Here is a 14,223-nt window from a genome sequence, read left to right as displayed (position 1 = left end):
AATTAAATTTGAATTCAATAATAGAAATTCAATTTTAAGTTTTTAATTTTGTACAACAAATTTTTGTTTTTCTTTTTTTGAAAAAATAATGAAAGTTTGTTAACTGAGTAAATTAATTAATGGCTTATTTACAATTAGCTTAAGATATTGGCGTGAAGAAAAAAAAAAAAAGAAAGAAAAAAAGCGCACCGCGCCGTCTACTAACAGCGCCTATCAATGCGTTCCACATTTCATTTTCAATCGAACATTTTTGAAAATGTTCGATTGATTCTATCATTGTTTATTATTACTATTTATTATCATCGTTATCACTATTATTAGAATCGTTATCATTATTTATTGACATCGTTATCATTATTTATTATCATCGTTATCACTAACTGTTATCACCGTTGTCACTATTTATTATCATCGTTATCGCTATTTATTATCTATTTTTTTTCTTTATTATCATTATTATTGACATCGTATTTTATTTTTTTATTACTATTATTGACATCGTTATCATTATTTATTATCATCGTTATCACTAACTGTTATCACCGTTGTCACTATTTATTATCATCATTATCACTACTGTTAACATCGTTATCACTATTTATTATCACCGTTATCACTATTGTTAACATCGTTATCGCTACTTATTATCATCGTTATCGCTATTATTAACATCGTTATCATTATTTATTATCATCATTATCACCAACTGTTATCACCTTTGTCACTATTTATTATCATCGTTATCACTACTATTAACATCGTTATCACTATTTATTATCACCGTTATCACTATTGTTAACATCGTTATCGCTACTTATTATCATCGTTATCGCTATTATTAACATCGTTATCATTATTTATTATTATTGTCATCACTATTTATCATCGTTATCACTATTGTTATCACTGCTAACACTCATCAATTAATGATTTATTGCTATTATTATTATTATTATTATTATTATTATTTGTATCATTTTTGATTGCTTTTTTGTTATCGCCCATTATTATTATTATTATCATTTTTATTTTTATTATAAAAATAATATTTATTAATTTAATTTTATTCAAAATATTAATTTTCAACTTCAATTTTAGATTTTTATCCTTATCACTATTATTATTATCACTGCTATTATTTATCAGTTAATGATTTATTGCTATTATCATTTCTGATTGCTTATTTTGTCATCGTCCATTACTTATTATTATTATTATTATTAAAATTATTATTATTATCATTTTTATTTTCAATTATAAAATTATCATTTATTAATTTAATTTTATTCAAAATACTAATTTTCAACATCAATTTTAGATTTTTATTTAATTTTTTTCTCAATTTTTTTTTTTTTTTTCCATTTTTGTTTGTTCTAAAAAAGTATCTTTTAACAGTGCAAATTTTTTCAAATGAAAATGATAAAATTTTAGCAATTAATTATAAATTGAAAAAAAAAAAAATATTTTTTTTGTGTAAAATTATCAGATAGAAAAGAAAAGAAAAAACAAAAAAGCATTGTTAACAAATTTATTTCAAATTTAATTTCCAATTTGTTTGAAAAATTTTTGTAATTAAATACCAAAATAAAAAATGAAAATTTCAGATTGATTAAAATATTATTTTAAAAAAAAAAAAAAAAAAAATGCGATGTTTTGATTTGCCATGTCAAATATTTTTTATCGATGAATATGATAATGATGCTCGTTCCACACATCGATGTTGTGGTGGTACAGTTCATATTAAAGTAATTTTTTATTTTAAATTTTTTAATTTAATAAAATTTAAATTTTATTGCTTAAAAATGTTTTTTTTAAAAAAGGAAAAAACATTTGAAATTTTACACTTTAATTATTAATTTAATAATTAAATTTAAATTTTATTGTTTCAAAAATTAATTTTAAACAATCATTTTTATCATTTTATTAGTATATTTCATTTCATTTCAATTTGTTTTTTTTTTTTTTTTTTTGTGTTTTGATTTATAAAATTAGAAAAAAGAAAGATTTGTTAAAATATTTTTTTTTTTAAAAAATGAGTTTATTTTCATTCAAAATTTCACTTTCATTTTTCATTTGTATTTTATTATTAAATTTTTCATTTATTTTATTTATTTTATTATTTTCTTATTTATTATTTTATTTTATTATTGTATATTTGTCATTTTATTTATTATTTTATTGTTAAATTTTTAATTCATTTTATTTTATTATTGTATATTTTACTATTTTATTTTATTATTTTATCATTTTATTATTATTTTATTTATTATTGTATATTTTATTATTTTATCAATTTTTTTTATTATTTTGTTATTATTTTTATATTTTATTATTAATTATTATTTTATTTTATCATATTATTAATTTATTTATTATTTTATTTTATTGTTAAATTCCTAATTCATTTTATTTTATTATTTTATTATTATACATTTTATTATTTTATTTTATCATATTATTAATTTATTTATTATTTTATTATTATATTTTGTTGTTAAATTCTAATTCATTTTATTTTATTATTTTATTATTATACATTTTATTATTATTTTATTTGTTATTGTATATTTTATTATTTTATCAATTTATTTTATTATTTTGTTACTATTTTATTATTGTACATTTATTATTTTATTTTATCATTTTATTATTATTTTATTTATTATTTTATTTTATTGTTAAATTCCTAATTCATTTTATTTATTATTTTATTATTATACATTTTATTATTTTATTTTATCATATTATTAATTTATTTATTATTTTATTATTATATTTTGTTGTTAAATTCCTAATCATTTTATTATTATTTTATTTATTATTTTATTATTTTATTTGTTATTGTATATTTTATTATTTATCAATTTATTTTATTATTTTGTTACTATTTTATTATTGTACATTTTATTATTTTATTTTATCATTTTATTATTTTTATTTATTATTTATTTTATTATTTTATTTTATTTTATTATTATTTTATCATTTTATTATTTTATTTATTATTATTTTATTATTTTATTTATTGTTAAAATTCCTAATTCATTTTATTTTATTATTTTATCATTTTATTATTATTTATTTGTTATTGTATATTTTATTATTTTATCAATTTATTTTATTATTTTGTTTTATTTTATTATTATTTTATTATTTTATTTTATCATTTATTATTATTTTATTATTTTATTTTATTGTTAAATTCCTAATTCATTTTATTTTATTATATTATTACTTTTTATTTATTTTATATTATTCTATTATTTTATTTTATTTTATTATTGTATATTTTATTATTTTATCAATTTATTATTATTTCATTACTTTTGTTTTATTATTATTTTATTATATTATTATTTTATTTATTATTTTATCATTTTATTATTGCACATTTAAATAATTTATTTCATTTTTATTTACTATTTATTTTATTATTTTATTATTATTTAATTTTATTATAAATAATTTATAAATTATATTAAAAAATAATTTTTTTTTTTTTTTTCACAAATACATATGAATTTATTGATTTTTCTGGCGCAATAGTGAAACATACAATTTATTGATTAGTTTTTTTTTTTTTTTTTTTTCTTTAAAAAAAAATTGAAATTTTTTTTATAGATGGCAACATTATACGTAGCAGCATCAGCGCTAATATTATGTGCTTTCAATACTGCTAGCGTTTATTTTGGCGTATATTCCGTGAACTTTACGCTTGATATTACGTTAACTATTATCAATGCAATTACCGCCACAATGATTTTTTATGCTTTATATTATGAAAAAGCAACATTTCTAATTCCATTCATTGTTACTTCCGTTTGTTTCCATTTTTTTTTTTTTGAAAAAATTAAAGTTATATTTTTTTTAAAAAAAAAAAATTATTCAAATTATTTATATTTGAAATAATTTTGTAAAATTATTAAAAAAAAAAAATAAATAAATAAGTGTAAAAAGTAAAAACAAAAAAAAAAAAAACTTAGATTTATTTAATAAAATATAATAAAATAAAATGATAGCAAAAATTTTATCAATTTATTTAATCGATTTTTTTTTTTTTTATCAATTTTTAATCATTAATCAATTGATGATAATTTAAAGAGGTAAGTAAGCTTTATCAGATAAAATTATCAATGAAATTTTAATCATTAATCAATTGGTGATAATTTTAAAGAGCTAAGTAAGCTTTATCAGATAAAATTATCAATGAAATTTTAATCATTAATCAATTGATGATAATTTTAAAGAGCTAAGTAAGCTTTATCAGATAAAATTATCAATGAAATTTTAATCATTGATCAATTGATGATAATTTTAAAGAGCTAAGTAAGCTTTATCAGATAAAATTATCAAAATTTAAAGTTTTTTTTTTTGAGATCAATTGCTGTTTAAGATCAATAAGATTGATCGATTGATTGATTGATCGATTGGTGTTTCTGCTAAAAGTAAATAAAATAAATACTTTTGATTATCGTCAAAAAAAAAAAAAACGGAAAAACAACAGAAAAAAAAAAGTAGAAAGAAAAATGCCGCATAGATTAATTATTTTTCAAAGTAAATTTTTGAAAAGTAAAAGTAAAAAAAAAAAAAACAAAAAATTTTTCTTTTAATAATAAATTCATACTTTTTTTTTTTTTGTATAATTTATTTATTTATAATTATATGATAAATTGTAAATAATTTGAAGTAAAAATTTTTGAAAAAATTTAAATTTATGAAGCAAACAAAATAGTTTAATTAACAAAGACTTATTGTTAATTAGATTAAAAAAAAAAAGTTTTTTCATTTAAATTTTTAAATTTTTCAAAAAAAAAAAAAAATGTTTAAAAGTTTGTTTTTGTTTTTGCTTTTCAATAAAACTATCATTTTTCTTGTTCAAATTTTGCTTTTTTTTTTTTTTTTTGCAAACATATGCATAGTATTAAGAATGCTTAATATAATTTAATTTTAATTTACTTTTAAATTTATATTTTAATTTACTTTGAAATTTTAAAATGATTATATCAGTTAGTTAAAAGTAATAGTATAAAAATAATGATAACATTATCAAATATATTATCATTTGCAATCAATCAATATTAATTATGTTGAGACAATTAATTAATTTCAAATTTACTTTAAAATTTTATCAGTTAGTTAAGTTAGTTAAAAGTAATAGTATAAAAGTAATGATAACATTATCAAATATATTATCATTTGTAATCAATCAATACTGATTATGTTCAGGTAATTAATTTCAAATTTACTTTGAAATTTTGAAAAGATTATATCAGTTAGTTAAAAGTAATAGTATAAAAGTAATGATAACATTATCAAATATATTATCATTTGCAATCAATCAATACTGATTATTTTGAGGTAATTAATTTCAATTTTACTTTAAAATTTTATTATCAGTTAGCTAAAACTGATATTGCATAAGCAAGTAATGATAACATTATCAAATATATTATCATTTGCAATCAATCAATACTGATTATTTTGAGGTAATTAATTTCAAATTTACTTTGAAATTTTGAAAAGATTATATCAGTTAGTTAAAAGTAGTAGTATAAAAGTAATGATAACATTATCAAATATATTATCATTTGCAATCAATCAATACTGATTATGTTCAGGTAATTAATTTCAAATTTACTTTGAAATTTTGAAAAGATTATATCAGTTAGTTAAAAGTAATAGTATAAGTAATGATAACATTATCAAATATATTATCATTTGTAATCAATCAATACTGATTATGTTCAGGTAATTAATTTCAAATTTACTTTAAAATTTTATTATGATTATATAATCATATATAATTAACTGATATTTATGATCAGTTAGTTAAAAGTTATTTAATTATATAATCATATAATATATATAATAAATATTAACTGATATAATCATAATAAAATTTTAAACTAAATTTGAAATTAATTAATTATCTCAACATAATTGAAATTAATATTTCAGTTAGTTAAAAGTAATGATAACATTATCAAATATATTATCATTTGCAATCAATCAATACTGATTATGAATCAATCAATCAATCAATCGATAATAGAAATTAAAAGTTTTTTTTTAATGCTAAATGTTTAGCATTAATTTAAATTTTTTTAAAATTAATTTTTTTTTAAAAAATTTTCAGATAGCTCAATGTGCAGGTTTTCTTCTTTTGGCTATTTATACATTATATTATACAATAACATATAGAAAACAAACATTTAATAGGAATTTGGTTTGTTTAAAAATAATTTTTTGTAATTTTTACATTACTTTTATCTCTTTCTAATCGTTTATATCATTTAATCTTTGATTAATTAATTAATTAATTAATTAAAATTGAGTTAAAAATTTTTTGAAATTGTATAAAGAAGTAAGTTAATTTTTAAAATTACTATTTATATACATTTGAAAGGATCCTATTCTGTTATTAATGAATCCTGTAATTAGTTTTTTTTTTAATTAATTAATTAATTAATTAAAACAATTTCTTTTTTATTTATAATTATTAGTATTACTACTAAAATTGACATTATTATTATTATTATTATTATTATTATTATCATTACTATTATTATTGTTATTATCAATATGCCATTATTATTGTTATTGTTATTATTAATATGCCATTATTATTGTTATAATTATTAGTATTACTACTAAAATTGACATTATTATTGTTATTATTAATATTATTGTTATCATTACTATTATTATTGTTACTGCCATTATTATTATTATTATTATTATTATTATTATATTAATATGTAATTATTAGTAATACTACTATTACATTATTATTATTATTATTATTATTATTATTATTATATTATTATTATTATATTATTATTATTATTATTATATTATTATTAATACTACTATTGACATTATTATTATTATTATTATTATCATTATTATTATTTATTTTTATTACTATTATTATTACTAATTCTTTCTAATCTAAAAATAACTTATTTGTAAACCAATCAATGAACAAACCAAATTAATTTAGAAATTAAAACAAGAAACATTGCAAATATATTATCATTTCTAGTGGTCTTTTTTTCAAACTACAAAAGCAAAAAAAAAAAAAAAAACAAAAACCTAAAATTAAATTTAATTTTAATTTCAGATCAAGTACTAATGACTGTTAGCATATTTCTTGGTGTAATAATTTCCACATGGTCATGGATTGTTGCAGCTAAATGCTATAAATATTTGAAACAACAAATTACTAATTTCAATGAAACAGCAAAAGAACGATGTCTTTGGCGGTGATAAATAATTAATTAATTAATTAATCATAATTGCTAAAATTTTTTTACAAATTTAATTTTTAATTTTTTTTTTTTATTTTCTTTTTTTTTTTTTTCTAAATGATTCCTTTTTTTTTTTTTTTTTTTGTTTGACAAATAATTAATTATTTGTCCTATAATTTATCAAAAAAATTATTTTATTTTATTTATTTTTTTTTTTTTTTTTTGATTTCTATGATTAATTAGTTTTTATCAAAAAAAAAAAAAAATGAGTAAAAATATAGTATAAAAAATTGAAAATTACAATTTGTTACATTTCACGTAATTATTACTTAGTTACGTGAAATGTATAAGTACGTGTTAAAACTACGCCATTTTTTTTTTTAAGTTTTTAAGTAATTTATTTATTTATTTAATTTTTTTTTTTTTTTTTTTTTGGAAAAATTTCTTGCATATAATTTAATTATTTGAATAAATTTTTTCATTTCAATTTTGTCATTTTATTGAATGAATGAACTAAATTAAATATTTTATTTAAAAAAAACAAAAAAATTTAATTAATTCATAATGATTTTTTAAAATTTTGAAAGAAAAAAAATTGATATTTTATTTGTTTTTAAATTTTAAATTAATTAAAAATTCAAAACGTTTTGATTAAATTTAAATTATCTGAATAAGTTGAGATTTCTTCATTTTTTTTTTTTTGTTAAATTTTTATTTGTTTTCTTCATTTGATTTGAAAAAAATTAATCGAAAAAATTTGGGATCATTCAAGAGTTAAATTTAAAATTTATTTGCTAATATAATTGTTTCATTTCATTTGTCGTTGTATTAAAATAAAAGAATAAATTAATAAAAATTTTTTAAAACTTTTTTTGTCGAGATTTTCAAGAATTTTCGAGAGTGATCAAAGGAGCAATGTTATTTTGAGCGATGTTTCTATCATTGATCAATCATACATTTTGAGGGGACATTTCATTATTACAATTATAAAATAAAATAAAATATACAATCATATTATCACTGATAACAAATGTTATCACTGATTGTGAGTTAATCTAATGAATTTTATTTTAAACAATTTTTAAAAATTTAACTTTCAGTTTCGATAAATATTTTTTTTTTTTAAATTAATTTCTTATTATCGGATGAATTTTTCTTTTTTTTTGTACAATTAATGAAATTATGCAAACTTAATAAAATCTACAAATGCCAACTAATTAATTAATTAATTTGAAGATCAAAGCATCAAATTATATAAGCTTAATGAAAGTTTGATGAGGCGCAAAAATCTATTAATTGAATTTGATGAGGCGCAAAAATCTATTAGCTAAATTTGATAAGCGCAAAAAATCTATTAGCTAAATTTGATAAGCGCAAAAATCTATTAGCTAAATTTGATAAGGCGCAAAAATTTATTAGCTAAATTTGATAAGCGCAAAAATCTATTAGCTAAATTTGATAAGGCGCAAAAATCTATTAGCTAAATTTGATAAGCGCAAAAATCTATTAGCTAAATTTGATGAGGCGCAAAAATTTATTAGCTAAATTTGATAAGCGCAAAAATCTATTAGCTAAATTTGATAAGGCGCAAAAATCTATTAGCTAAATTTGATAAGGCGCAAAAATCTATTAAGCGCAAAAATCTATTGACTGAATTTGATGAGGCGCAAAAATCTATTAGCTAAATTTGATAAGGCGCAAAAATCTATTAACTGAATTTGATGAGGCGCAAAAATTTATTAGCTAAATTTGATGAGGCGCAAAAAGAAATTTTTTTTATTTGTTATCGATAATAATTTACAATCTTTAAATAAAAATTTTTGAAATCATTTACTAAAAATTTAGTTAGACGAATTGTTTTTTTTTTGCATAACTTTATTCCAATTTTTTAAAATAATGAATTGAAGAAATCACTAAATTAAGTAATTTAAAAAAAATTTTTTCAAAATGAAAAGCATATAACAAAAAATTTATATTTTAGTAAATTTTATTTTTACTTCAAAACTTTTTCTTTTTTTTTTTTTAAATTTCAACAAATTTGATAATATCTGATTGTGTTATCAATATCAGTTGCATTGATTAGAAAAGTTTACATCAAATTTTAATCATCCATGTCAGTAAACAATTTTATAAATTTATCAGTTAGATCGTTCAAATATTTATAGCAATTAGCTGAGTAAAATAAATTTTTGAGAAAAGGAGAGTAAAATAAATTTTTGATTAAAATAAACAAATTTACATTTCCATTTTTTTTTTTTCATAATCAATAAAATTGTTTTTCACAAATATCAGTGATAAATTAATTGATAAAAACATTTGCAAATTATATATCAATCTTCCATACTAGTAAACAATTTTATAAATTTATCAGTTAGATCAATAAAAGAAAAAAAAAAAAAAAAAGGAGAGTAAAATAAATTTTTGATTAAAATAAACAAATTTACATTTCCATTTTTTTTTTTTTTTTCATAATCAATAAAATTGTTTTTCACAAATATCAGTGATAAATTAATTGATAAAAACATTTGTAAATTATATATTAGAAAGGTGTGGTTGCTTAGAAGAAGATGAAATTATTATATTTGTTAATTTTGTTAATTATTTTAATTTGTTTATCTTTGCCGACATTTGCCCTTACAATAAATGAAACATTGCAATGGAGTAATCATAGTAAAAATGTTAGTTTTTTTTTTTTTGAATTTCAAGAAAAAAAATTCTAAAAAACGTATAATTTTGCCATCTATAAAATTTCTCTTTTTTTTAAAAAAAAAAAAACTAATCAATAAATTGTATGTTTCACTATTGCGCCAGAAAAATCAATAATTCATATGTGTGTGTGTGTGTGTGTAAAAAAAAAAAAATTTATTTGCTATAATAAAATTATTTAATAATAAAATAATAAATAGAATAATAAAACAATAAAATATACAATAATAAAATAAAATTTTCTAAAACAAAAATTATACTAATTTTTTCTCTTTTTTTTTAAATGAAATTTTATAACATTTGTAATATTAATCTCATTTAAAATACCATAAATAAAATATATTAAAATTTTTTTTTTTAACTCGTTAAAAAATACCAAAAAGAAAAAGTTAGATTTTAATAATATTAGAAGGAAAAAAATTAGATTTAATATTTGATTTAAAAAAAAAAAAAAATTGAAATTTTATAATTAAAGTAATTAGATGTTGTTAATTGGGAAAGTTGGTTAATTAGCGCAAATTTTTAATGATTAAATTTTTTGCATACTCAATGAGAACTTTTTCAAATAATACTTTTTTTTAATTTTTTGATTTGAAATTAGCAAAATTTTCTCACTCACTAAATTTTCTTATTTACAAAAAATAAAAAATAAAAACTTTTACAATTTGAACTGTTCGATAATTTTAAACTTTCTTTCTTTAAGTTTTTTTTTTTTTTTTTTTTCTATTTGACAAAACAAAAAACTTTTTATTTTTCTCCTTTTTTTTTTTTTTTTTTTTGTGAAAAAAATGATGAATTTTTGAAAGAAAATAAAAAATCAAACTTTTTTCTTCTTTTAAAAATCAATTTGTATTGGAAAAATTTTTTAAAAAATAATAAAATTAGTTATAATTTAATGTTTCTTTTCAATGCATTTCAAATAAACAATTATTTATTCAATAAAATTGCTTAAATTGCATTTTTCACATTAAAAATTAGCTTTAAAAAAAAAAAAAAAAAAAAAAAAAAAAAACATTTTCCTATATGACTGATAATTTGAAAGTAATGTACAAAGCTTTTTGCATCAATTTTAAAATTTTAAATTTTATATAAGATAATTTCAAAACAATAATTTTTAATTGCTTTCATCCCACCTATAAACAATTTATTTATTTATTTATTTTTTTTTTTTTTTTTTGCTTTTTTGTTATGAATTAATCAATTTAGTGTAATTTTAAATAATTTTTAACTAATTGCATACATTCGTTGAATGATTTATGATTTATTTATTTGTTTATTTATTTATTTATTTATTCTCGAGATGAGAAATTATTTTCAATAATAAAATTGCAAATGTGTTAAGCAATTAAATTTAACGATGTGTTCGTTATACTGAAACGGTGATAAAATGATAAAGTTAATCAGTGATAACAGAATTTGAGTTTATTAAATTTAGTAATAATAAATAATCGTTGAATATATTTAGTAGTATTATTGATGTTAATAAGAAAAGCAAATCTATTTCAACTTATTACAAATTTTTGTATTCTTTTGAGAAGAATGACAACAAAAGTGAATTTGAAAAAAAAACAGGAAAACAACTAGGAAACATCGAAAGGAAAAAGTATGTGTATGTATGTATGTGTGTGTGTCTGTATGTATGTGTGTATGTCTGTGTCTGTATGCGTGTGTGTGTGTCTCTATGTGTGTATGTCTGTATGTATGTATGTGTGTATGTCTGTATGTATATGCGTGTCCGTATGTATGTATGTGTGTGTGTGTCTGTATGTATGTGTGTGTGTGTGTCTGTGTGTGTGTGTGTCTGTGTGTGTGTGTCTGTGTGTGTGTGTGTGTGTGTGTGTGTGTGTGTGTGTGTCTGTGTGTGTGTGTGTGTGTGTGTGTGTGTGTGTGTGTGTGTCTGTGTGTGTGTGTGTGTGTGTGTGTGTGTGTGTGTGTGTGTGTGTGTGTGTGTGTGTGTGTGTGTGTGTGTGTGTGTGTGTGTGTGTGTGTGTGTGTGTGTGTGTGTGTGTGTGTGTGTCTGTCATTTATGATAGTGAGGCAATGGCATCAGAAATAGGAAACATCGAAAGGAAAAGTATGTGTTACGATACAGAGAGACAGTGATGTCATAGGTAGGAAACATTGGGATGCAAAGAGTGTGTGTACGTGCGAATGTGTGTTATTTGTGATACAGAGGCCATAATATCAAAAGTAGGAAACGTCGGGAAGGAGGAAGTATGTGTATGCGTTTGTGTGTTCGTTGTAGTTCGTTGTATGTGTGTGTCTGTTGTGTGTGTGTTATATGTGTCCGTTGTATGTTTGTGTGTTGTATGTGTATGCGTGTGTCTGTGTGGGTGTCGTATGTGCATGTGTGTATATGTCTGCGTGTCTGCGTGTGTATGTATTTATGATACGGAGGCCAAAAAATAATGTCAAAAGTAGGAAACGTCGGGAAGGGGGAAGTATGTGTATGTATATATGTGTCCGTTGTATGTGTGTGTCTGTGTATGTGTATGTCTTGTGTGCACATGTGTGTTGTATGTATGTATGTGTATGTCTTGTGTGCATATGTGTGTTGTATGTATGTATGTGTATGTCTTGTGTGCATATGTGTGTTGTATGTATGTATGTGTATGTCCGTTGTATGTCTGTGTGTATGTGTATGAATGTATGTTATTTGTGGTGCAGAGGCAATGATATCAAAAAAAAACATCGGCAAGGGGAAAGTATGTGTATGTGTGTACGTGCGTATGTGTGTGTGTGTACGTGCATTATGATAAAGAAACAGTGGTATCACTTTCAAAGCTCTTAGAACTGAATATCTCAGTTAATTCCTTTGTTACAATTCATTCTTATCTTTTTATCAGTGTCAGATTACTCATTATCACAAGTTAGATTACTCATTATCACAAGTTAGATTACTCATTATCACAAGTTAGATTACTCATTATCACAAGTTAGATTACTCATTATCACAAGTTAGATTACTCATTATCACAAGTTAGATTACTCATTATCACAAGTTAGATTACTCATTATCACAAGTTAGATTACTCATTATCACAAGTTAGATTACTCATTATCACAAGTTAGATTACTCATTATCACAAGTTAGATTACTCATTATCACAAGTTAGATTACTCATTATCACAAGTTAGATTACTCATTATCACAAGTCAGATTACTCATTATCATTATCATTTATCACTTAAATGATAAAGCTAATCATTCGTTTAAAAAAAAAATAATGCATAAAACAAAATGATAATTAATTAAAAATATCTGTGATAGCAATAAAAAAAAAATCAGTTATGATTAATTTTGAATTTTAGTGAATTTCAACTTTTTAAGGTTTTTTTTTTTTAACTTTCAAATAATTTTAAAAGTTAAATTAACAGACACAATTCGAATGTTTTTTTTTTTTTTTTTTTTTTTTTTTTCATTAATTTAACAATTTAATCATATCTTAGCCAATTTTTTTTTTTTTTTTTTTTCAAAAAAATGTAATTCTGTAAAAAAAAAATTTGCAATGAAATATAAATTTATAATAAATTTGCTAAAATTAAAAAAATTAATAAATTTTTTTTTCCCCACTAAAAATTTAATTTCAGTATGACAATGAGAAGAATATTTGTCGGCGAATATTATTTAAAACAGATGATAAAATATTCACATTGCTAGCATTTCCAAGTTTATTTATTTCATTTAATCTTATCATCTTATCATCGTATTTATTTGCTATTACAATGACAGAAGTAAATTTAAATGATAATAATTTAATTTATTTATTTATTTATTTTTTTTTTATATTTATTCACTAATATCTTTTAAAATGCTTTTTTTTTTAATTATTATTTTTAAATTATTAAATTATTATTATTATTATTATTATAGATTTATGAAAGGAAAATAAACAAAAAAAAAAAAACTTAAAATTATTAAATTTAAATTTATGTTTTATTTGAATTTTTTTTTTTTTTTTAATAAAATGTTCATTAATTGTATTTTCTTATAGAAATTTATTTCGGAAATTATTTTTTAAATAATTTATCAAAAATATCAATGCAACATTTCATTGAAAATGTTATAATAATTTAACAAATATTACCGAATAAAGTTTTTTTTTTTTTTAATTTTCCGGTTAAAATCTGATATGAGAATAATAATTGATTGATAAATTATTTGGAAAATATTTTTAAAAAAAAAAAAAAAAAATACAAATTATTAAATCAACAATTTTCTCTTACAGTTGTTTTTATTGACTAAAATTTAAAACTAAAAATTATA

General features: G+C 18.6%; 1 protein-coding gene across 1 annotated transcript; it reads left to right on the top strand.

The window, feature by feature from the left end:
* Window positions 1–1,643: 1,643 nt before the first annotated feature.
* On the top strand, window positions 1,644–7,135 carry Bm17095 (Uncharacterized protein; the record flags this gene model as incomplete). The annotated part of the gene is made up of 3 exons (XM_043082719.1): window positions 1,644–1,745; window positions 3,622–3,819; window positions 7,124–7,135. 3 exons carry the CDS (start codon window positions 1,644–1,646, stop codon window positions 7,133–7,135), a joined length of 312 nt encoding a protein of 103 aa, XP_042938653.1.
* Between the last annotated feature and the right edge of the window lie 7,088 nt (window positions 7,136–14,223).

This window comes from Brugia malayi (assembly GCF_000002995.4).
Source record: "Brugia malayi strain FR3 genome assembly, contig: Bm_007, whole genome shotgun sequence".
Taxonomy (NCBI): domain Eukaryota; kingdom Metazoa; phylum Nematoda; class Chromadorea; order Rhabditida; family Onchocercidae; genus Brugia; species Brugia malayi.
This window is presented reverse-complemented; position numbering and strand designations above follow the sequence as displayed.